Consider the following 25,843-nt stretch of genomic DNA (forward strand, 5'->3'; position numbering starts at 1 on the left):
TTGCACAAGTGTAACGTCATTAATGCTTTCATCAGATGTCTCTGACATGACCGTGTCCTTCACAATGCTCTCTGTGGTGATGCATGGTCAGATCTGGTGTACACATACTGTTCTTTATCTTCAGTTGAATTGTTCAGTAGGTGGAGGAAGAACATCACTTTAAGGAGGTAGGGAAGTGTCTTGTCTGGTACATAAAAAAAACAGGTAGTACATGTTTGCTTTTTATTGCCAATTGTTACAAAATCTCTCTTCTCAAGATGACGTTTATGACGAAAGGAGGAAGTAAATGGTTTCCACTTGAAACTCTCTTGAACAGAATGAGTGGAATAGGGGCTTACTCATCCAGTTTTAGTCAGATGGACATGCACAGTAACAAGCACTTTCCACGAATAGGGTACAAAAGCGTAACCTTGAAAAAATGTTGAGCGCAGGGGGTCAAACTAATTATTATCTTAAGTGTTTTATTCATTTCCTGTAAGATTTGCAACTATGCTACAAAAATTTGGGACATCTGTGCAAAAGTTTGGCCCAGTACTTTTTTTTTTTTTTTTAAGAAATTAAAACTTTAATTCAGCAAGGATGCATTAAGTTGATCAAAAGGGACAGTAAATACTTTTACATTGTTAAAAAGTTATTTTGAAATATTAAGCAACACAACTGTTTTTAACATTGATAGTAACAATAAATGTTTCTTGAGCACTGAATCAGCATTTTAGAATGATTTCTGAAGGATCATGTGACAATATTAATATTTCTAATTTGTAATATATTATTTCATAATATTACTGTAATATTCTATCAAATAAATGCTGCCTTGGTGAACATAAGAGACTTCATTCAAGAACATAAAAAATCATTCCAGAATTGTAGAATTGATTTAGAATCACTAAATAGGGTTTATATAGAGTTTACCCGGTTTGTTTAATTGTGTTATTTTTACTTGCAATAAACATCAAAATAAATAGACAAAATATATAAAAAAATTAAAAAAGTATTGCTAATGGGGCTATCAACGAGTAGATTCGGTGAGTTGTAGTTACTTCCCATGCACTGATTTCCTATAAATTAAAGACAAATATATATTTTTTCTTTAATACCATAGGTAACAGTTGAAAGTTGAGCTTGTTAAATTTAATTTAAGAACATGCAATTAATTTTTTTGCTTATGTGTATTACATCATGCAGGGTTGTACACAAAATGTGAGACAGGTAAATATGAATTTTGTAGTCGTTAAAATATATTAATGAATTGAATATCAATTTATGTATTACATGTAAAATGTGTATATGTATAATTTAGCATTATACTTGTTGGATACATCAAAATGTGTGAGGCTTCTGAGGTGGGATGGGCCAAAATTCCCATTTTAAGGGGAATACAAAAATTTGAAGTTTTCTTTTTTTTTTTTTTTTTTAGTTAACTGCTTTTCGTGACAAGTGTTTTCGTGAGCAAAAACATGAGATTTATCCCTCTAATGCTTTAAACATGTGTACCCTATCCTTGGAAAGTGCTAAGTACTTCCACACATGGAGAGAAAGCATCTGCCCATGTTTCTTTTCACATTTGGACTGCTCTCACATTCTGATTAGGTCATGCAGAGAGCAGTTTGAGATGTAGACTTTTTTTTTTTGTCAAAAAAAGAAAAATATAAAATTCTTGTGGTACACCTATTTTTATACTGTATCAATATATTACAATAAATGCAACTCGCAAAAGAGCTCCCTGTGTCATTGCAATTACCTGCATACACAATTCTCCTGAATATAAATACAAAAAAAGCATCGCTGAACTTTATAATGTACACACTGGAGGGGGAAAAAAACCTTCAATTTTTTTCCAGGCCAAAAACAGGTTGTACCCATGGAGACCATGATGAAGAAGAGGAGGCGAGAGATACTGGCCCTATGATAACAGAGATATGGACGAACAAGGAAGGTCACAGACGTACAGTAGTTAGACTGCCCTCTCCTGCTCACTACAGGCCACTGTTTAACCAACCGATCGCAGCCGTGATGAGGCCCATTAAACTCACAGAGAATGAGTCATTGAGGACAGGCTGAGATAAACAAATCAAGGTCATTTATCTTTTAACCTGTCCAGATGGCGTCTGTCTAGCAACTGCAGAGAGCAGCTTTTCTATTAGAGCTGCCAGAGGTGGTCTGATGGGATCATGGGGCAAACTGTGGGGAGACCTCTTATGACAGCCACAGAGTGCTGGTTCAGGGTGCATCAGCCCGGACGCTGGGGGACAGAAGTCTTCCTATGAGAAATGTTGTCCGCATAGAGTGGCCTTTGGGTGTTTTCCACACAGGGGGACAGTGTTGTCCTTGCTCTGGCCTTCCATGTCCATGTCGAGAAGGCTTTGATGGACGACACCCGCTCCAGCGCTCACTCCGCTGTCACCTGAGCCCAGCGGACTGTCGCAGCTGCTACCTGGAGACGAACTGAGCGTCTGGGACAGAGATGATAGTTTCCAGGGGTCTGGACGTGCCCGGGCCGGGGTGGGTCGGGGGCGAGGAGCAAACTCAAGGGTTTTGGGACGCTCGAGTGTGCCTGTATGGCTGTCTGGCTCTGGCTCGGGGATGGGGATGGGAGGAGGAGGTTTGCGCCGATGGCCTGAGGGATAAACCATGGATGGGTCAGGCAGGCGTGGAATGTCAAGAGTTTCACGAGAACCTGAAGGAGAACATATGAACGACATGAAGGACTCTTCAAGTAAAATTAGAATTCACAAACAAGATATTTAACCATATGATTATATCATATTTTATCCAAAAATCAAGACATATGATTGTATTTTCTTACTGAGGCTTACATTTAATACCATTAAGATTTTTTGCACCCACTGTGAATATTAGTTTCATAAAGGAGATTTAAAAATATAAATATTTAAAATTTCTTTACCTTAATATGAAAATAAAATATGATTACATAATTTTAAAATTATATATTCAAATATTATATCTAAAAATGTTATGTATAAATATTATATTCAATATTACATATACTGAAAAACAGCAAAAGCAGAAAAACTATACAAAAACAAAGAAAAACTATATTAATAACAATATGAGAATCAATACTGAGAATAATGGTAATTGCAAAAAAGGGAAAAAAACTAATTCTCATTACTATAATATGAAAAAAAATCATGTATTATTTAAAATATTTTAAACATCTACATTATGTTATATATACACAGCAATGAAATACTGTATTACAGTAATGGCAATCACTACTGAGCATTCAAAAATATAAAAAGTTAGGACAAATATTACTCATTATGTTATATAAAAGTTATAAAAGTTATATTTTAACAATAATAATAATCTTATTGATCTTCGTGAGAAACACTATTAAGAAAAAAGTTGAAATAAATCCTAGTGGTTCTAAAATATTGCCTTTTATGTTGTTGTGACATTTACTAAATGACCTTTAAAAGCAGAGCAAAAATAAATAAATAAATAAATATATCTGACTTAAAAAAAAAAAAAAAATTGTAAAGTACTTCCACATCATGGAAGTATCATGGAAAAAATACAGTTAAATATGGAATTATGCAAGTTACGATTAAATATAAGATTATGATAATGTAAATGTTTCGACAGAGAGTCACACAATACCAAATAGCATTTCAAGTAAAATGTTGTACCTGTATATGATGTAACAGTTGGGGCTTGTGCAGGTGGGAAGGGCATGCTCCCATCAGAGGGGGTGCGCCGATGCCCCACGACCGTCTGCGCTCGAGGACGGATGGCCCCATCAGAGGGCGTGCGGCGGTGCCCGCGGTTTAATGCCATAGCTGCGGAGACATGGGTGGGTGTGAGGGACTGATTGGGCTCTCGTTTGAAGCTCTCCGCCCTCAGGTCCAGCAGAGGGTTTAATGACGGCGCGGGAGAGACCACAGGGGGAGCACTACTAGGGGTCAGGGCAAAGTCATCAGAATCAGAGGGCAACAGAGACTTGGTGGAGTTGCAGTCAGAGAGGGAGGACAAAGAGAGGAGTGTAACGGTAGGAGACGGGTCCATGCTGGGCAGGGTGGAGTCGTGATGGCGGTTGTGGGACAGGGAGAGTGACAGTGTGCGGCTGGGTGGAGAGGTGCTGCGTCTGAATCGGCCCGTGCGCTGGAACAAACCCTCCTTCTTCTTCCTCTGTTCCTCTCGCAGGTCCTGCTCATCTTGACTCACCTCAAATAACAATATAATATACAGCAATAAATACAAAAAACTAAAAGAGAATTACTACAAAAAATCAAAAGAACCCATTTTAGTAGTGTGAAAAATATTTTCTTTATGCAAGATAAATATTCTACTTTATTTTGCAGTGAAATGTGAGCTGAACATGTCTTTGTTTTGTAACATTCACTTCAAATAAATCTCATTATTTTAAAGAAAGAAAATATTAAAGTATTAGTAGTATATACAAATGTAATTACTCACATATGATAGCCCAAATAATTCACATTATTCAATAGTTACTTAATAATTATACTTTTTGTGAAACTATTATTTATTTAAATATTAAATTACAAATATTAATTCACTTAAGTATTACAAGTAAATGTTAAATGTAACTTATTATTATAATAACAATAAATTATGTATAATTACATGCAAGTAACCCTAAGGCAAACCCTAAACATATAATAAGTACATGTAGTTAATTAATATTCAGTACTGTAAGGTACAAGGACACCTTAAGATATAGTTCACACAAAAATGAAAATTATTTGATTAATTACTCACCCTCATGTCATTCCAAACCCGTAAGACCATCTTCGGGACACAAATTTAAACATATTTCTGATGAAATCCGAGAGCTCTCTGACCCTCCATAGAGAGCAATGCAACTGAAATGTTCCCAGAGCCAGAAAAATAGCAAGGACATTGGCAAAACAGTCCATGTGACATCAATGGTTTAACCGCTATATTACGAAGCTATGAGAATACTTTTTGTGCATAAAGAAAACAAAACTTATGATTTTATTCAATGATTCTTCTCCTCCAAATAATCTTCCGCCATTATCGAGAGTACCTCACGTATACAATCCATGCACATGCTGCTGCTGACATAGAAAACACATGGAGTGGAGGAAGGAGAAGAATTGTTGAATAAAATAGTTATTTTATTTTATTTTTTGCACACAAAAAGTATTCTCGTAGCTTTGTAAAATTGTGGTTGAACCACTGATGTCACATGGACTGTTTAAACGATGTCCTTACTACCTTTCTGGGCCTTGAACTTGTCAGTTCTGTTGCTGTCTATGCAGGGTCAGAAAGCTCTCGGATTTCATCAAAAATATCTTAATTTTTGTTTAGAAGATGAACGAAGGTCTTACGGTTTTGGAATGACATGACGGTGAGTAATTAATAACAGAATTTTCATTTTTGGGTGAACTATTCCCTTAAAATAAAGTGTAACTGTTAGATGTATAATAATTACAAAGTATTAATCAACATTTGCAGTCTTGCTTATGATAATGCATTCATTTAAAAATGTACTGAAAAATCACCACTCAACCCTCCTATTAAGCCTCTATTCTTTTGTTCCTTACTTTTCTTTTCCACTTTCTCAGTCTCTCATAATGTGTACCTGCTGTCGTCCCAGCTGGAAGATGTCAGAGCCCAGGCCCACAGCAGCCAGTATGGAGGCACAGCCCAGCATCAGCAGGTCACTCTTTTTCCTCTGGCTGCAGCGCCGAACTGAATCCTGTGAGCCTAATCCTGGCCCTACACACGCTGACCCTAAACCCACCTCCTCCATCGCTCCATTACTGCCCAGCTCAGGAGCCAAGCGTCCTGGGGAGCTGTCATCAAACTCACAGTGCTCCTCTACACCAAAGATAAGGGTAGTGAATTAATAATGAATAAAGAGAAACAGATCATAAACATCCTAGATGTTTTCAGTGATATCTGTTTGATGTACTGTGCTGGGTCAAATTTCAAATCAGAGGCAGGTTCATTATATGTCTATAAGCAGAAGAGGACTCAGACTCACCCATTTCATTTAGGCTTGAGAATCCAGCTGTCATAGGAGCATGTTTTGGGGACTTCCCTAGATTTGGAGCGCTGGAGGACCACACCTTACCTTCCCCTAGTGATTTTAACCTAAAAAAAAAGGGAATCAGCTTGATTACATTTAAATTAAAAATCAAATGTAGTTATACAAATTGTATAATATAAATATAAATATAAAATTATTATTTCATTAAAAAATACAAAAATAGTAACTGTATTACTTAATGGACCCAAGCGAACATGAACAAACAGTTGTAATTTTTTTAAACAAAGAATAATAACTTCTGTAACAAATGTAGCTACTGCTCATTGTTCATGTTAATGCATGCAACTAAGGTTAAGTAATGAGACCTTAGTGTAAAGTGTTACCTATTGGTCTCTATAAATCTTTTGCAGTTAAATGTTTGAAACATGTTTCCTTTATACTTTTTTTTGTGTGTATTGCATTATTGTACAGTATTTAAATGTTCAGGTCTTTTTTTTTACAAGAAAAAAGTTATTTAACCTGTTATACTGTATAATGTCAACACTTTTTGCAACTTTTATCAATATCGTGATAATACTGTATACTGTGATAAAAGCTTTGGCAGTTATCACAACATGAAAATTTAATACTGTCACATGCCTTATATATATATTTTTTTTTTTTTCAAAAACATTAATATAACAATAATAATAAATAATTAAAAAGAATTATAAATGGATTTCTACAGCAAATAAACAAATAAATTACGTGAATGAAAAAATAACTATTTACATAAAGAAAAAGAAATACAACTCTTTTAAAGGTATATCTTTTTTGGTCTACCTGTCCTCTCCACCGACTCTCTCGCGCTGATGTGTGGAGCTGGGCCCCCATGTTCGGCCCTTCTTCTTGGTCCCTAGGTCTTCTTTCTTACACACTGCCGTCCGGCCCCACGTCTTCCTTCCATCACTGGGTGTCACTAGACCACACCGCAGTACAAACGCATTTCAGAAAATGTTCTTTGTTTTTGCATACTACATATTGCTACCTAACTCAGCATCAAGTATGGATTGCATAGAAACACAAGGATGTAAGCTAAGACAGTCTCAATGCACTTCACAGACACATTCAACTCTTTTAAGTGGTATTGATTCTTGGCACATGGCAATGCAGGCGTACATCAATATGTAATAAGCTACTCTAGCAATGTACTGTGGTCTTTATTTATTCTCCTATATGAAACCCAATCATTCACACATTGATTGACTTACGGCGTATGGCTCTGAGGCGAGGAATGACCCCTGGGCTGGCTGGAGGAGTGGTGCTTTCACTACCCTGTCCTTTCCTCTTGTCCACGCTGGGTGACGCTTGCACCGTGATCTTATGTTCAAAACCTAAAACAGACAGATGCTGTCAGGGACTTACAGAATATTACTCTACATGTGATTAAATAGACTTTAAGAGTATATTGGTTGGACTCTTCAGATTTTAGTTTGTTTTCATACCCTTGTATAATAAAACATTCTACTGGACAATAACACTAATTTGATTGGGGGGGAAACAAATCCTTTTATTCTAAATGTACATCATGTTCAAAAGTTTGGAATAATTAAAATTATACTAAAGAAGTCTCTTATGCACAGCAAGGCTGACCAATTATTTGATAAAGGAACCAGCAATGTTGTGAAATATTATTATAATATTATTATATGCTGAGTTACTCCAGTCTTAAGTGTCACATGATCCTTCAGAAATCATTCAAATATGCTGATTTGGCACTCTATTATTAACAGTTATTACTGGTTCTTAATTATTAATAATGGTTCTTATTATTATCAAAAAAAAGTAGCATTTATTTGAAATAAAAGCTTTTGTAACATTAAATGTTTTGAATGTCACTTTTGACCAATTAAATGCATCCTTGCTGAATTAAGGCATTGATTGATTAGTTTCTAATTTAAAATACTGGGCAGCAGATACAATAAAAATGTTTCTTGAGCAGCAAATCAGCTCATCAGAATGATTTCTGAAGCCTTAAAAGAACAGCACTAAACAATAGTAATTATTCCAAACTTTTGACTAGTAGTGCATGTTCCCATTGCACCCACCAGATGGCAGACTGATGCAGTTGCTGTCCCTGCCAAGTTTGAGCAGTCTGCTCTTTTTGAAGTGGCCTTTGCGTTTTTTCACGTGTGGTTTCTCTTGATACATCTGATGGATGATGATGTTGAGCTCTCTCTCCACAATGTCGATCTCCCTCTCGGCTAACTCCTGCTCACGCCTCCTCAGATGCTCCTCTTGCTCCCTCTGCTCCTCAGCTGCCCGCGCCAGAGCTTCCTCCCAGGATCTCAACTCCTAATGAACAGGCGATTATTTAGACCACTAATCCACTAAGCCTACAAGTTATTGCTTATAATATTGTTGCTAGTGTAATTTCCCTTAGCGTAGCTGATTAGATTTTCCCACGCATTAGGCTTTCTTTGCTGCCTGTTGTATAATGGTTCACAACACTTGTGTGTAAACATACACTGTAGTCTTAACCGCCTAATCTGTATCTTTACTAGATCCTAAATTTATAAAATATATATCTGTAAATGTACAATACCATTTTAATGTTTGGAGTTAGTAAGTTTTTGTTTTTCAGCTACTTTTATTCAGTAAGGACACGTTAAATTGATCAAAGGTGAGAGTAAAAACTTTAACATTGTTTAAAAAAAGTCTTCAGATTTTAGATAAACTTTCCATTCATCAAAGAATACTGAGAAAAACAAAGCATGATTTCTACAAAAATATTAAGCAGTGTTTTCAATGTTGATAAGAACATTTTCTTGGGCACCAAATCAGCATTTTAGAATCATTTCTGAAAACATTTCATTAGTTAAAGTTGAAAATATTTTGAAAATATTACTGTTATTACAGTATTTTGAGAAAATAAATGGAGCATTTGCTGAAAGTAAGAGAAAACATTAAAACATCTTACCAAACACCAAACTTTATACTTTATAAAACAACAATTATTTATTTGTATTTATTTTATAATTCCATTTAAATAAAAAAAATGATAATGTAAAATTATAATTTGGTATTGGTTGCTAATTGACAGTACAGAAATTAAGCAAAAATAAAAAAATATTGTATTATTACTGTAGTGTATTTTATTAAAAAAAAAATTACAAGACTTAAATATATTAATATAAATTCTAATATTATTTATATGGTTAAATGTGTAAATTATATGGGATTATAGTGCTGGTTGACAATATAGGGTAAATGGTGATCCATATTGTGCAAATGGTGTAAATATCAATATATATATGGGGTAGAGTGGAGTAAAACCACAAAAATAGTCAAGATACATTTTTATTGTAACTATGGATTACTTTGACGAGAGTGATGTAGAAGTTTCACCATGAAGCTTACGAAGAGAAAAGGGATTTCACAGTAAATGATCAAATTTTCAGCAGTAAGAAAAAAAAGTTTTAAAGCTTGTTGTTTTGTAGAACATCACGGTTATATATGATATGAGAACAGTAGGGCCTGTAGATAGGGAGTATGTGTTATGTAATAAAAGTATAATTTTATTTTCAGAATGACATAATTTTTTTTTTTTTAACTTAGTGTGTGGGGTAAAACGCCCCCAGTGGGCAAAGGGCAGTTACTTTAGTTATTCTGTTCTGAACATCAAATCCTTTGTTTTTACATCAAATGTATTCTAACTAGTTGGTTGAATAAAAATATTTGTATTTTATATTTAAAAATTACCTTAAGTTAGCATCAGGTAGCTAGTTTGCTAGCATCAGCTAACAAAATGTTTCAAATAGGCTATTATAATTTTGTAATTCATAATTGTTGATTATATTCTTTTTAATTTTAAGCAAAAACTGTCTGTACTATGATTCTGCTGGAAATGTTTAAAAGCAAATTGCTTTGTCAAACTGGGGGGTGTTTTGCCCCATAGGTGGGGTAAAACACCCCCTTGGTACAATTTTTTTTTTTAATCTAATAACATGAAAACTCTGGAAATTTTTCATACTTTGTTTATAATTTATGTTATGTCACTAAAACTATGATAACTTTTCTGAACATACTTTCTCCTTGTGTTGTATTAAATATAAAACAAACATCAGTTTATGGTCCTAACCTTCTCCTTTGCTCGCAATTCATCAAACATCTGCTGGATCTCCAGCCTCCAGTCTTCCTGCAGGGAATGGAAAGACTCGAGCGGCATCTGAAACATGGCTGACTGCTCAATGTCCACCAGCCTTTTCAAGATACTTCCAAAAGAAGGACGTCCATGTGGGTTAGGACACCAACACTCTACAGAGAGAGAAAGAGACATAAATAATGATGCTATGAAATAAAGAGTGGATTTCTCAAAGATCAGTGTTTCAAAGTAACTGTTTTTACCTCCCAGCAGCTGTGCAAAGGCCTCAGGGCAGGTGGAGGGGATGGGAAGGGTCAACTTGTTCATGGCAACTCCATAGGCCACAGCCAAAGCATCGATTTCACGGTATGGCACCTCACCAGTCAGCAGCTCCCAGAGTAACACTCCAAAACTGACATGAAAAAGACCACAATCAGCCACAAAACTTCCAGTTAGGCCACAAAAGATAGTCCAGAGGAGGACGGAAGCTCACCTCCACACATCGCTGCTCTTTGAGAATAGCGACAGCTTGATGACCTCTGGAGCCATCCAGGCATACGTGCCCGCTGCGCTCATCTTCGTGGTGCGATGCCATTCCCGAGCAAGCCCAAAGTCTGTGATCTTCAGAGTCTTCCCGCTCAGGTCGTCTCTCTCCACAGGCTCCAGAATCAGAACTGAGGGAGGAGTGAAACAGAGAACAGAGAAACATGAAACCATGGTAGGTTGGAGATAAAATGTTGATATTTCTGAATAATGAATAGAGGAAACAATACCAATTTCTTCATGTAATATCCAGTTTTTTGTTTTGGATGGTGCTTATTATAAGTCAAACGAGATTACTTGGCACGCAGAAGCTTTAAACAAAGATGGCAAACAATATCCTTGATTTGCACTTAAGATAAAACTCAACTACAAACATGTGTAACACACGTTTGAGTCATATGACAAAGACACAATGTGAGAACCAGTACTTTTGTACACAAAAACAAAACTGCATTGACAGATCATCTTAGATCAGAATATCAAATTCATTTTAGCCTTTATAATATTAACTCTTCCTTTTTCTTTTCCACATTCCCATTCTCATATTGGTTTGCATATAACTTTTCAAAATGAATTTGTATTCGCAACTCATTTTACTCTACCATCTGTTACGTATTTCTAAATGAAACTGGATGTTCAATGGGAACAAAATCTAGGGCAGGATTTGATGCATCAGTTGAATCATGAAAAGTGATAGTACTACACCATAATGGAGTTAAATTGGAATGCTATCCTCTTGAAACGTTATTGCTACCTATTTAAAAAAAAAAAAAAAAGCTTTGAAAATGCTTTTAAAAAGGTCACGATTCATGAGTTCACGCATGATGTAAACACGGCCAGAAGCGATGGTTTATAGTTAAAAATGCTTAAAATATGTGTACTTTTCTTACATAAAGCTATCATTTCATATTAGAAGACATCAATTCATGCCATAGAGATGGATTAGATTTCTAAAAATGTTTTTTTAAAGTTACCCTTTAAAGGCCATTCGTCCATTCAAACTCTATGGTAAATTGCTACTAATTAATGTCATTTGGAAGAAACTAGCCAAATTATGCAGAAATTATTCATGTCCTAAAAAACCCTGAACAAAACAGGTAAAACTAGTGCAACCCAAATAAATTAAATATGACCACAAAATCGATCATAAGGGTCCATTTTTTAGGGTGCAAAAAATCTAAATATTGAGAAAATTGCTTTTAAAGTTGTCCAAATGAAGTTCTTAGCAACGCATATTACTAATCAAAAATTAAGTTTTGATATATTTATGGTAGGAAATTTACAAAATATCTTCATGGAACATGATCTTTACATAATATCTTAATGAATTTTGGCATAAATAAAAAAATGATAATTTTGACCCATACAATGTATTGTTGGCTATTGCTACAGATATACCCGTGCTACTTATGACTGGTTTTCTGCTCCAGAGTCACAAATACAGTTTACATTTGTTATTGTGTTAGGTAGCCACCTGATGGCGAATATAAAATTTGGATTCTGAAGCAAAAACTGTTGATAATCTGTCCTAAAACGATACCTAAATAGCTATTTGGCTTTTGGTAAAGGAACAGTCCACTATTTTTGAAAATAGGCTAATTTTCCAACTCCCCTAGAGTTAAACACTTGAGTTTTACTGTTTTCAAATCCATTCAGCTGATCTCCAGGTTTTACAGTTTAAAATACCTGTATATTGTAAAATGCTATTTATTCCTATGGTGGTAAAGCTGAATTTTCAGCAGTGATTACTCCAGTCTTCAGTGGACATCCTTCAGAAATCATTCTAATATGCTGATTTGGTGCTCAAGAAGCACTCTTATTATTATCAATGTTGAAAACAGTTGTGCTGCTTAATATATGACTTTACTATTACCTTTAATAAATGTAATGTTTCCTTACTGAATGAAAGTATTAATTTCTTTCCAAAAGCAAAAAGTAAATCTTACTGACCCCCAAATTTTTGAACGGTAGTGTACATAATGGAATAAATGCAATGTATTCTGGAATGGACTAATTTGAATCATTCACTATAATACCATGTATTAAGAAAGTAAACCGGGTCAATTTTGAATAAACAGCCTCAGAAAAACAGAGACTTCTTGACTTTTAGAGACGAGTTGAAGCTCTATCAAATATTTATCAGCCAGTTGCATGTATGCAGGCAACACAGAAACCCAAAGAGAAACAAGATCTCTTACACACACACACTCTCTCTTTCTCTTCCACGTAATTGAGGTACAGTGCAAACTCATCTATACACAACACAAACTTACCTTTACAACACAAGTGAGACACACTTTAACCTATACACACACACACTCATAACAGGCACCAGGAAACTGCATGTGGACAACAGTGTCAATATTTCACAGAAGTGGCATTGAAGGACAGAACGATCCTGGCATTGTTATTCACTGAATTCAGATCTACATTTACTAAAACTACCACGATCCACACACTTAGGTTATTAGAACAAGTATTATAGAAGTCAATAGGTACATAAGACAAAAAAAAGGTTGGGAAACACTAGTCCCGCCAAATGAGATTATACAGTTGTCATAAAGACTTAAAAGAGCTCAACTAGAGTCTAGTTTACATTTACAAACATGAGTCACACCGGATAGAATAAATCATTAATACAATGTAAACTATAGCTTTCTTTACAGTACTATACGTCATATGTGTGTGCGTGTTACATTTATATATAAATATGTGAGTGTGTAGTGTATGAGAGAGTGATGCTAGTCTGTGGTGCCCTGTTCTTTCCCTCATCCCTGTATTTCCTGCTGGTTTTCCTTGTGCGGGCAGGCTATGGAAATGTTTGGAGTGTCAATAGTCAGCTGGACTGGTTTGAGTGGGGTGGGGACGGGTGGAGTGCAGCCTGCTATTCCATTATCACCACACATATGCAAACGGGAGCAAAGAGAGAGAGAGAGAGAGAGAGAGAGAGAGAGAGAGAGAGAGACAGGAAGAGAAATCAGCTGAGTTTCTGTTTGACCAGCACATCACAAGCTCAGGTTGAACAGGTGGAACCTTTCTCTCTTTCCCTCCAGATTATGACATTCATTAGATAGACTAATACATTAAAAACTGTTGTGTTAATATTATATAATATGAAATGCAGATAATTAGATAACTAGATGCACGTTCTTTGTACAACTAGACAAAGAACGTGCATCTAGATCAATACAAATTAATTAGGATTATTTATTATAATGATCCTATACTTATTTTTTTTATTAAATAACAAAGATTTCATTTAGCATTGTCTATATGCATTTACAATATATAAATAACAGAATATGGGATAGATAGATAGATAGATAGATAGATAGATAGATAGATAGACAGATGATAGCGTGTGTGCACAGTCACAGAGAAAGAATATATAGATTGCCTGAATATATGTGTGGAGAGAGAGGGTGTTTATGGGAGTAAATAAAGATGCACAAAATACATTCATTGAACATGTCTGAGGTTGAATAAGCGAGGGTGTGTCAGTGATGGCAAATATGTGTGTGTGTACACTGCATATACGTGCATATTTGTTCCAATTAACTTCTGTTGTGGTTCTTCACTAAAGGCTACTGCCGGACATTCAGAGCATGCATGGAAGTGTATGTTTATGTGTTGGGATGATATATGAGAGGACAGTCACACAGGTTTTACAACTCGTAACTATCTAACATCAAACACTCTCAAACCAACCACAGGACATCAACCATAACTCCCATTCATAACATTCATATTTGCACTTCATTCACAGTCTGTGTATTAAATTAATTGAGAGATCCCTTAACATAAATCTTCTCTTTTTCAAAGAATTACTCACTCTGGACCCAAGTTGGCATAAAATACAACTTAATTAGCATTGCCTTTATATAGATCCCCATTTGCAGCTACTTTAAACTAAGCCTGATGATAAGAAAGTGCAGTATGTCATCTGTCATGCTGCAACCCATGTTTAATTGTTTGTCATTACAACAAGCAATTTGACCCTTGACCCTTCATGATCCGATTGGAGACTAGACCATTTGTTTCTTCGACAATCCATGAAAACAGCACATCATCAAGTCTTCACACAGCAGTTTAAAGTCAAGAGGGTGATAAAATATTTGAACAGTCATGATTTAGAATTAAGCAATAAAGAAGTTGTGTTATTGTGCTAATAGCTTTTACTACGGCCTTTTGTAATATCTGATAAATCACACAAGCGTGGCACAGTCCTAAGCTTTTCCTGATTTGTCAGGCGCACAATCCAAGAAAGAGACAAGCTGTCTCTGAAACACATTCTCTCACCCACACAGTGCAGTCCTCTTTGTCTCCCCATGGCTCACTGAAAAGGTCTGTGTCTCAATCAATCGCTGAGTCGCCCACTCTTCCATATCTTCTAATCTGAAAGCATGAATTCCCCCCTCAGTGCCATATATAGTGCACACTCAGTAGGGAGCACGAAGGGTGAAAAGAAACTGTCCCCTGAAGGCAGGAACAGCTGGTACTGTGGCTGAATCAGGACCCTTGTACCCCCCGCCTTCCACCCCCCGATTTCACCTGCTGCTTCAGCTCAGGTACACTACACTACACTGCTGAGAGAGAGATTTTTTACAGTCCCACATGCTGACATAGCAGTTTGAATCCTTCATTTTGTATGTCTTAGGGGTTGCTATTTTCAGGTCTGCATCTATAGAGAAAAGGGGTAGGCAATGTATCAGATATTTGCAATGAATTTGCTGGTGATGTAAAACACGGCAACATTGTGAATATTACAATCAGGCATTCATGCGCTTTTTTATTTGGCTATTAGAGGGATAGTTCAGCCAGGCCCGGCTCCAGAATCAAATCACAGAAGGTGCTTCTTAAATTAGTGAGGGTAACTATATATATATATATATATATATATATATATATATATATATATATATATATATATATATATATATATATATATATATACACAAACATTGGCATCCGTTGCTATGGCACAAAGAGCACCTCTGTTCATAATCACTAAAAAAGCTGTCATTCATCTTAGTTCATTGCGATCGCACAAAGATACATTATTATCAATGAAGTTCCCTATGCTGCACAACGCATCAACACTTTGTTATAATGAGTTGATTTGTGCCGAACACAATACCAGAACAAAAACGATTTCAGTGGTGAGTGGATTCTAACTTCAACGCCTCTGATTTAAGAAATCAACAGATATGTCCGTGATTGGCTACATTGCTCAATGCTGCAAAAACACATTGACATAGAAATCGATCTCCAGAGTGCAAACCATAACTGGATGGTTTGCAAAATATTCAACAAAATGCCATTAATACAGCTTTAACTGCCTTTGATTTCATTTGAGGGTGCTTAGCACCCCCGTAGAACCAGGTCTGAGTTCAGCCACCTAACTACTCACCCTCATGTCGTTCCAAACCCCATATGACCTTAGTTCATCTTTGGAACACAAATTAAGAAATCTGAGAGCTTTCTGACCCTGCATAGACAACAATGCAACTGACAAGGCCCAAAAAAGGTAGTAAGGACATTGTTAAAATAGTCCATGTGACATCAGTGGTTCAACAGTAATTTTATGAAGCTACAAGAATACTTCTTGCGTGCAAAAAAATAAAATAAATAAATAACCTTATTTAACAATCTCTTCTGTGTCAGTCTTGTGGCATTTATAATCAAAATGTTATAGTATTGTATGTAGTGAAATTACCATGTTGCTATATTGCTGCATAACAATGAAAATTAGTAAATATTTTTCCTTGTGAAAAGTGTGTAGAAAATATTGATCATTTTAACTAGATTCAGTGTTTTAATTTTCACATTAAACATTTGAATCTGCTTGGCTACAATGGCTGTTTGGTTGCAATTATGGATTTTATTATTTAAAAAAGAAACATTACTCCACATCATTTTTAGACATCAAATGTCATTAAAAGGTATAAAAGATACTACATCACACAACCCAACACAGAAGGTCTATATACTCAGCTTTGAAAATAATAAATATCCTGAAAACATATGTATATATTTCTGGACTGATAGCATTCTTATCTAGTTGGATTTAGCATATGAACATACACAGCCATCAAAGCAGAATTTCACTGAAAAGGTTATTGACTAAGAGCGCTGTTGGCAAGCATGGCTGTGGACCAATCAGCAGAGGCGTGACTAAGCTAGGCGGGGATTGTTTGGACCAATCAGTGAGTGTGGCCCCCTTCTCCTCTCTATCCTCAGCAGTCTCTGGGAGACTGCGTTTCCTCTTTATCACTGTGCCCTACAGACAATCCCTCTCATCCCCCTCTCTCTCTCTCTCGTTCTCTCCATCTCTCTCTCACCCTGCCTACCTCCCTCCATTCCTGTATGAATCAGATTCCAGCTGTCGCCTGCCGAGGCATCCATTCTTACACTCAACTAAAGGGGGAAAGAGAAAGAGACATGGATGATGATGGGAATGGCTGAACAGAGTATAAAGGAAAGAAGCAAGGACAAGAGGAATTGGGGCATATCATCAGTGTGTGTGTGTGTGTTTGTATAAGTATGTATTTGTATTCTTGTGCTTGTGGCTTTGAGTGCATTATATGTGGGAGTGCTAAATATAGGGAGTGACGTGGATATTTCAGGCAGCATGTGGCATCAGAACAAGGCAGCAAAAGAAAGAAAAGAGAGAGGTGGAAATATATAAACACAAAAGAAGGGCTAAAGGAGAGATATATATGGATGTCTGTTTGAGCTTATAATGTCTAATGAGACACTCATCATACTCATGGTCCCAGTCATTTCATAAAGCCATGCTTAAAGTGCTCTTTTGCAGTAGCTTCAATGTATTTCAAGTGGTTATTTTGTATCTTTCATGAATCATAGCCAAAATGCCAAATCTTAAAATTAGAGATCATAAATACAGTCAGGGTGGAGAATGATCTCTTTGAATCAGAAACATACCACATAACCAGTGAAGGCTGATTCCTGAATGAATAACTCAAATGAGTTGGTTCTTTTTAGTAAATCAGAAACATAAAATGTAACCAATGTAGTCTGATTCCCAAATGAATGACTCTAATGAGTTGGTTCTTTTTTTTTGAAAAAAAACAAAAGAAACAAACAAATAAACGAACAAAAACATACAGAGCCAAGTTGGTTCTTTTTAGTGAATCAAAAACATACAATGCCACCAGTGTAGTCTGATTCCCAAATGAATCGTTCTAATGAGTCAGTTCTTTTTAGCGAATCAATACCATACAACACAACCAGTGTAGTCTGATTCCCAACAAATGCCTCAAATACTTTTTTCTTTTTAGTGAAACAAACAATTTTATAAATTAAATTAAAATTAAAGTAAATTAAATGATGTTGCCTCATTTACTGTTTTTTTTCTTTTAGTTTTGTTTAGGATATAGTTAAGGCCATTTGTTAGACTGTATTTATGCCACTTCTACAAAGATGTCATTAAAACATCTGTCTATGCCGCTTTGTTAATGGAACTGTTAAAGAATCAGAATCGATCAGAGGATTCACATTACCTCCCCATTCACATCCCTAGCAAAGTGCTCACTAACACATGAAAAAGAAAGAAGCTATAAATTTAAATGCGCAAAGGGTTTCAGTCTAGGACAGTGTTTTTGGTTTTACAAAGACCTTGTGTCACTGATACCTTTGGTTGGCTGCAGAAGCAACACCAACGGCTCACTGAGCTTTAATCAGTTCTAGCACGGCACAATGTTGCCCTCCAGGAGAGATATTACTATGGCTTCGACCCATATGATCTTCTGCATGGTGGCTTTCAGACATTAGATGCTGCTGCTTTGTTGCATGTGCTTTTAAAAAGTCCTTGAGTTTCCGCATTCTCGTTTAGAGTCAAATTTCTGCCTCTATTCGAAGTTCAATATTAGACTGCCCATAATGTCAGTGCTGTACTGATGAGCGCTTTGTTCTCTAGACATACATTGAATCTCTTTTAGGGACATTTGGAATGCAAACCACCAGCCAGGAACTGCATGAAAATTTGCCTGTATAGGGACAAGAGAACTGCAGTTGAACTCTAGAACAGAGCCATTCCTTCTTTTCCGCTGTTTAATCCTCTCCGAACACTATTGTTTAACTTCATTTTATCTTCACATATGAAAAGTTTATTTCAGGTAAAACATAAGGTATTTGAATTGGTACTGACATTCTCTTCAGCTGTTGTAGCATTTAATGAGTTGTTGTACAGTAATAGGACACCAGTGGAGGTAACCGCACAGCCTCTCTCTCCCACAGGGTTAAATGTATCTGTGGACGCCAGCTTTTCCCTGTGTCAGCTGTGCTGCTGTCAGGCCTCTTTGAGGTAAATGTCACCTGAGGCACATGCAAAGAGACACTCCATGACACAAGCAGCACCTGACAGTCAGCAAAGCACCTGCCTGCCAGAGCTACTCCTCTTGTGTGTTGTCACACTTGCAAGGCACCCTTTTTGTTTCTTAACTCTTCTTAAATAATTAAAGCACTGTATTAAATTCAAAAATTACACACCATCTGAATATTTAACACGTTTTTGGAATATAACAAACATATTTACTTTAAAGGTTAAGTATGTTATTGCTGCACTAAACATTAGTGAAATTAAAATACTGGATTACAAAAATAATGTCTGTTTTCAAACAGGTTTCCCAAACACTCCACCATTTGCCATTATTGCTTAAAGGGGTCATGAACTGCCTTTGTTTTTGTTTTTTTCTGTACTGAAGTCCACTTAAAATGTTATCAAGATTTTTACATTAAAAAAAAAAAACAATGTAGAAGTAATAAGCTATTTTCTGTCCTGTTTTAAACCCTCCTCATCAGAATGCTCTGTTTGAATAGATGTGGTGGATTGTAGACTAGGAAGTAAACACCCACTGCTATGATTGGCTAATAGTTGTGTATATTTGACAGCATACATTCCTCATAGATGGACGCTACTGTGATTAAGGTCAAAATTGCATAAATAAGTCTGTTAGTTTCAATCTTTCTGATAATCCTGCGTCAAATTCTACCTTGTTTTGATTGAATCTGCGGTAAACTGAAGTGAACAAAAGACCAAGTTCTTACTGACATGGTCTGGATCCTCATTAAAAATAAAGTTAATCCACTCTTTTCTAACGTTCCGATCAGAAGGAAGGCAATGCAAAGACTGTTTTTCCACATTTTGGCAATGCAGCGTCTTCTTGTCTTCACAGCCAACTTAATCGTTTAGTTTTCTGCATAGACCTGCATTTGCCTCTCTCGTTATTTACACTACATGCAGGAATCGGTGGGCGGGGATAAACAGGCAGTGATGTTGAAGCAGGTGTTGATCTTCTTCTGCGGACGTGGTGCTTTTCCACACTATTATAACATAGAATAGAACATTCCAAAAGCATCTAGGCATGCTCCTGATGTGACTGTAGTGCTACTTGGCTGTTTCGAATGCTCCAATACATTCTCAACTGGATTCAGGTTCGGGGATTGTGAGGGCCAGTCAATATCTTCTTCAGCTGCCTATATTTGGGGGAAGTCATGGCCTAATGGTTAGAGAGTCGGACTCCCAATCGAAGGGTTGTGAGTTCGAGTCTCGGGCCGGCAGGAATTGTGGGTGGGGGGAGTGAATGTACAGCGCTCTCTCCACCCTCAATACCATGACTTAGGTGCCCTTGAGCAAGGCACTGAACCCCCAACTGCTCCCCGGGCGCCGCAGCATAAAATGGCTGCCCACTGCTCCGGGTGTGTGTTCACAGTGTGTGTGTGTGTTCACTGCTCTGTGTGTGTGCACTTCGGATGGCTTAAATGCAGAGCACAAATTCTGAGTATGGGTCACCATACTTAGCTGAATGTCACGTCACTATGTCACGTCATAAGCTCTGGCCAGATAGTTTTTTAAAAAATTTAATAAAACTAAATACAAAACAAATATGTAGCTAGGATGAATTTATAAGGTAATTGGACCACGTTTTATAATCAAAACAAAAATCTTATTTGTGAACAAGCAACAATACAAAACAAACTTATGTAGGGTCCTATGAAATGTGTTTTTTTCCCCACAAATTCATTTTTTTCAGTTTAATTATTTTTTTTTTTCATTTATTTTATTTTAGATCCCAATTTTATGGTTTTTAAATAAAATTTTAGTAATCAAAAAGCATACCTAATTAAAACTTTTACAATTTAACAAAAATTTATTCAAGGCTTTAAAAAAGCTTTTAGGGCCCCATGAAAGCCATTTTATTTTTTCCCAATTTCAGTTTTTTGTCTTCCACTAAATTCTGTTTTCCGCTTGAATTTTTCCACATTCCAGAACATGCAGGCTTCTTCTTAAAATCCGTATTGCAATTTAATTTATTAATTTATCCAAAATTAGCCAAATTCTGCAACTTTCTGTGTTATACTGTAAAATCCATTTTTATGACTGGATTTCACGATTCTGGGAAATTAGCTGATGAAAATAATGAAAATATACAGTATATTGCAATGTGTATATCTCAGCATTTCATAGAATTTTTCTTATCATTGAGCTGGAAAAAGGAAATAAATTGGGCCTGATTTACCATAATTCATCCAACTACAATTTGAGATGAATTCACTCTACACTTTCCAAGATAATAAACCATTTTACCTTAAAGGAATGGTTAAAGGGGTCATATGATGCGATTTCAAATTTCCCTTTCTCTTTGGAGTGTTACAAGCTCTTGGTGAATAAAGAAGATCTGTGAAGTTGCAAAGACTGAAGTCTTTCAAATCAAAAGAGATATTCTTTATAAAAGTTAACACTCGTCCACGCCCCCCTGAAATGGTTTGTTCTAACACGCCCCCACATATCTACGTCAGTATGTGGGAAGATTGCATAACACCGCCCAGATGTTCATGCAAAGAAAGAAGGCGTACCTTTTATTCTCGTTGTAGTATTGTTGTTGCCACCGCCGCCATGACGTATAGACGCTGTGTGTTTCACTGTGAAAGCGAAACTACTTTGTTTGGCCTTCCAAAAGAGGACTATATCCCCTTCGTCATGCCTGGAGCTGATCCGTGCTGGTCGCTGAGGAAATACATCAACTTTGCACTGTGAATCGCCGAATCGAAGCGGTGGATGAAGCAGAGTCCAGCCCGGGGTTGTCACATGTGTTTGCTGCAATCAAATCCGTTCTCAAGCCGCCTGCCTTTGCTCATTCAAGCTGGCCTCTGCTCACTCAAGCGCGTTTGTGTGTGTCAATTAAAGGAGCGGCGCATTAATATAGAACGGGTAATTAAACGGACTTGGAACTACCTGAGCATTAAACGGTTTTAATGTATACCTGCCAACCAGAATCAAGAATTACAACAGACCATGGAATAAATGAAAATAAAATATTCTAAGAGCACCACAGTGCATACTGCACAGTGTTTACTTTAAGAGTACATGTTGTTTAATTTAAATGTAACATTTTTATTTTAATGTAATACTATGTTTTATTTTAAATTTAACAGTAATTTACTTTCAAATGCCCCAATTTCTGAAGGGTCTGCACAACTGTTTTGTACAAGTTCAAGTTGCACTGTTCAAAATACCTGTAGTAGCACAGCAGTGCATACCTGTTTACATTTAATAAAGGTGGACTAGACTAGACTGTAATACAAATAGTTGAGTTTGCCAGGTGTATAAAACATTTATGCCAGGTTTTCATGAAAGTGTTGGTCAGTTTGTCTGCTTGACAATCCCATTTTGCACTACAACAATAAAACTGAAGTGAGATACACAATCTGAGAAACTGAGTTTCTTTTTAATTAAAACAGATCTTGCCAAAGTTTTCATTTGGGGACATAATTTGAAGTTGGAAAAAGGTAATAAATTGCAATATTTTGCAGAATATAGCAATATATTTAAAATCGCAATAATATTGTATTGTGACACAAGTATCGTGATAATATCGTATCGTGGGCCCTCTGGTGATTCCTATCCCTAATAGAAGAGCAGGCCACCGATGGGCATTGTGCTGAAGATCTCTGACACTCGGCCATGCCATTGTGTTCTGCTATAGCTATAGTGGCTGCCTGTGTTGTCAGATTTTCATGTGTTGTTCAGTGTGCATTGCGAGGGTATGTGGAATATAACACTACACACTCTGTGTCCTTCCCACCATTTCCATGACATGCTCTATGATCTGTCATGTGGTGGACATGGATGTATGCGCTGTGTTTACTGTGCCATAGTAACACCTGTAAACACTTCTGTAAGTGTAAATGTGTGTATATTAGCTGTGTGGGCAGGTCTTGCTTATTGACTCTGTGGTGCTGCAGTCTATAGTAAACGTGTGTGTGTGTGTGTGGTGCATTAGAGTGTATGCTCAGTTTGGGTGTGGATAAGCACTTTGTGTGTTTTCTTTGCTTTGTATCACATGAGCTCTGGGCCAAACCTTGGACTCTAACTCTTTAAATAGAAAACAACTGAGAAGTTCTCATGACTGCAAAAAAAAAACTGTCTGGTTATGTATTAACTAGAACAGTTTAAAAGATACTCTCTCATATGAGGGCCATAGTCTTCAGTTCATTAACCGAGACTATCAGAACTACTTTTTATTGTCTCTTTATTGATTTCTGTGGCAGATACTGTGTGTATTTACTATCTGGCTCACATTTAAACTGTGTCAAAGTTGAAGCAAAGAAAGACACTGATCTACAATAGTCTCACTCACACCTATACTATGCCTAGACAAAAGATGACCAAAACATACAGTCTCTAAACACAACGTAAACACAACGTACTGCAGATGCCCAACTTTCCACAAAAATGGTATAGTATAGTATAGTATATATACACATAATGCCATGTCACCATCAAAGGCTATTTTCATGGCAAAAACCATTTAAAAAATACAATTAAAACAAATACAATAAAAACACAACTTATATCACACAAGATTTTTTACATTAACGTGATAGAAATTTAAAAACTTTTCCTGGCAAAATTTTATTAAATAACTCTTTGGACCTATCATACACTCCAGGCGCGCCAGGCACGAAGCAAGTGTTTTGTGCTAGTTTCAGCCCAACGCAGTTGTCATTTTCACATCCTGCGCCACATTGTTTAAATAGCAGTTTTATTTGAGTTCATTTGTGATTTTATTGTAGTGCTGGTCTGAAAACGAGGTGTGTTCAGGCACATTGCTGGCGCGTTGCTATTTTGAGGCAACTGAAATAGACTGCACCATTGACCAACAAAAACCTGGTCTAAAGTCAATGGCGCAGTAGTTTTTTTGGTTATTTAAAGAACGCTTTAGTATAGGCGTGTTCACAGCATGCATACACTTATTACACACACAGGGATGCACAGCAGCACACAAGCGTGCCAAATATGAAAAATTAAAGGATTGCAATGTAAAAGATTATTATTGTGTAGGATACATAAATATAAAAATGCCTACATGTCATAATGGATAGAAATTGCATGTATCAGAATTAGGCTATCTATTTGCTTGCGCACAAGCAGATCCATTTCCTCTCTGGAGACGCGTTCTGTATTAGCGCTTGCAAATTCCGCCATGTAAATAGCAAATCCGCTATGGCATGAACACAACTGGCTCTTAAAGCTAATGGGAGATGAGTCTCTCATTGGTTTATTGCACGTTATGCCCAAAACACACCCATTACTCATTAAGAGAATAGGGACAACCCTTTTAGACCATTCGCTGGGCGTGCCAACCATTTTCGCCGTCGTTAAAGTAGTAAAAGTGGATTAGTACTAGACATGTGCCGGTATTCGGTAATGCGATATATCACGGTAATGAATGTGCATGATATTGTTATCGACAGCAGATGGCGCTAAACTGCAGAAAATGCAGCCCTTACCGTGGAAACCCTTTAAGCTACTTTATAAAACATATTGAAATAATTTTAAATAGCCATTTAGATTTGTGTATTCGCTATGGGGTTCATCACAGCACCAAATACATAAATATTTAGAATTAAAAGGCTATTTATTTTCAAACTTTTTTTTTCTCATTTTAATTTGGACTACAACATGCCCTAGATATTGTTTGAAAGTGTTTTGATTCTTTATTGTTCATTTAAACTTTCCATTAGGGCTTCACTAGTTAACATTAGTTAATTCATTAGTTAACACAAACTGCCAATGAAAAATGCTTCTGAACATTCATTCATCTTAGGTATTCCAATATTTAATAACACGTTGTTAACATCGAAAGTTGCAACTGTTTTAATAAACTAACATGAACTAAGACTTGTATTTTTTAACAAAGATGAACAACTTCTGTAGCAAATCTAGCTATTGTTTATTGTGAATGTTAATGCATTAACTAAGGTTAAGGTTAACTAATGAGGTCTTATTGTAAAGTGATACCTATGGGTCTTTATAGCTCTTTTGCACTTTAATCTGTGTAAAACTTTTAACTTTATATATTTTTCTGTATTGCTTTATTGCATTTAAATGTTCAGTTATTTTTGTTATAAGAAAAAAGTTATTTAACCTGTTATACTGTATTATGACCACTTTTTTTAAACTAAATTTCAATACTGTGATAATACCGTATACCGCGATAAAAGCATTAGCAATTAATCGCAACAGGAAAATTTGATACCGGCATATCCCTAATTTGTACATCCCTTAAATGCACCTGTGCCGTGCGGTTTTTAGACCATGCACTTAGATTGTTAAAATAGGGCCCATTAAGTGAGTTCACTTCATAAAAGAGTTTTCTCTGTACATTAAAAGCTGGACAGTCCAATCAAATATGTTTAACAGAAAGGGGAACCTTGTCCACAAAAATTGAGATTTTTCAAAAACAAGCCAACTCTACCAAAGAGTAACAAATCAGTGCTAGTAACAAAGCTTCATTTTACTGAATATAGCCTATATCAAAGAGTAAATCAATGAGAAATGGTGTGAAGTGACATATTTATTGAACAAACACTAATTTATTTACCCAAAAAATACACAATATTAATATATTTTCCAAACCATGCAAGGTGCGTCATAGATCACGGTGTTTAAATTCGGCATGAAACTGTCTTTTCTTCCTTACTGTGCTGAACATTACATCCAAATGAAATTGCTTCTTGAAATAGAAAACATGTAGAGACTTAATTTTGTCCATTGTAAATTGATTGGATAGCTGCATCGAACTGCTGATCTCGTGTGAGTGACGGAGGGGAGGGATTATTAAGAGGGGGAGGGGAAGTTATTGTTT

General features: G+C 36.2%; 1 protein-coding gene across 1 annotated transcript in view; it reads right to left on the reverse strand.

The window, feature by feature from the left end:
- Positions 1-1,417: 1,417 nt before the first annotated feature.
- Positions 1,418-25,843, reverse strand: part of map3k10 (mitogen-activated protein kinase kinase kinase 10) — a 32,096-nt gene continuing 7,670 nt past the window's right edge. The window contains exons 2-11 of the mRNA XM_042743897.1: positions 10,621-10,801; positions 10,391-10,539; positions 10,125-10,300; positions 8,092-8,338; positions 7,255-7,377; positions 6,827-6,962; positions 5,999-6,108; positions 5,594-5,832; positions 3,654-4,188; positions 1,418-2,677 (exon numbers count right to left, since the gene is read on the reverse strand). Of these exons, the coding sequence (XP_042599831.1) occupies positions 2,262-2,677; positions 3,654-4,188; positions 5,594-5,832; positions 5,999-6,108; positions 6,827-6,962; positions 7,255-7,377; positions 8,092-8,338; positions 10,125-10,300; positions 10,391-10,539; positions 10,621-10,801 (2,312 nt within the window). The 3' untranslated portion in view covers positions 1,418-2,261. The remainder of the gene's footprint in view (positions 2,678-3,653; positions 4,189-5,593; positions 5,833-5,998; positions 6,109-6,826; positions 6,963-7,254; positions 7,378-8,091; positions 8,339-10,124; positions 10,301-10,390; positions 10,540-10,620; positions 10,802-25,843) is intronic.

Source organism: Cyprinus carpio, chromosome B18 (genome assembly GCF_018340385.1).
Source record: "Cyprinus carpio isolate SPL01 chromosome B18, ASM1834038v1, whole genome shotgun sequence".
Lineage (NCBI taxonomy): Eukaryota > Metazoa > Chordata > Actinopteri > Cypriniformes > Cyprinidae > Cyprinus > Cyprinus carpio.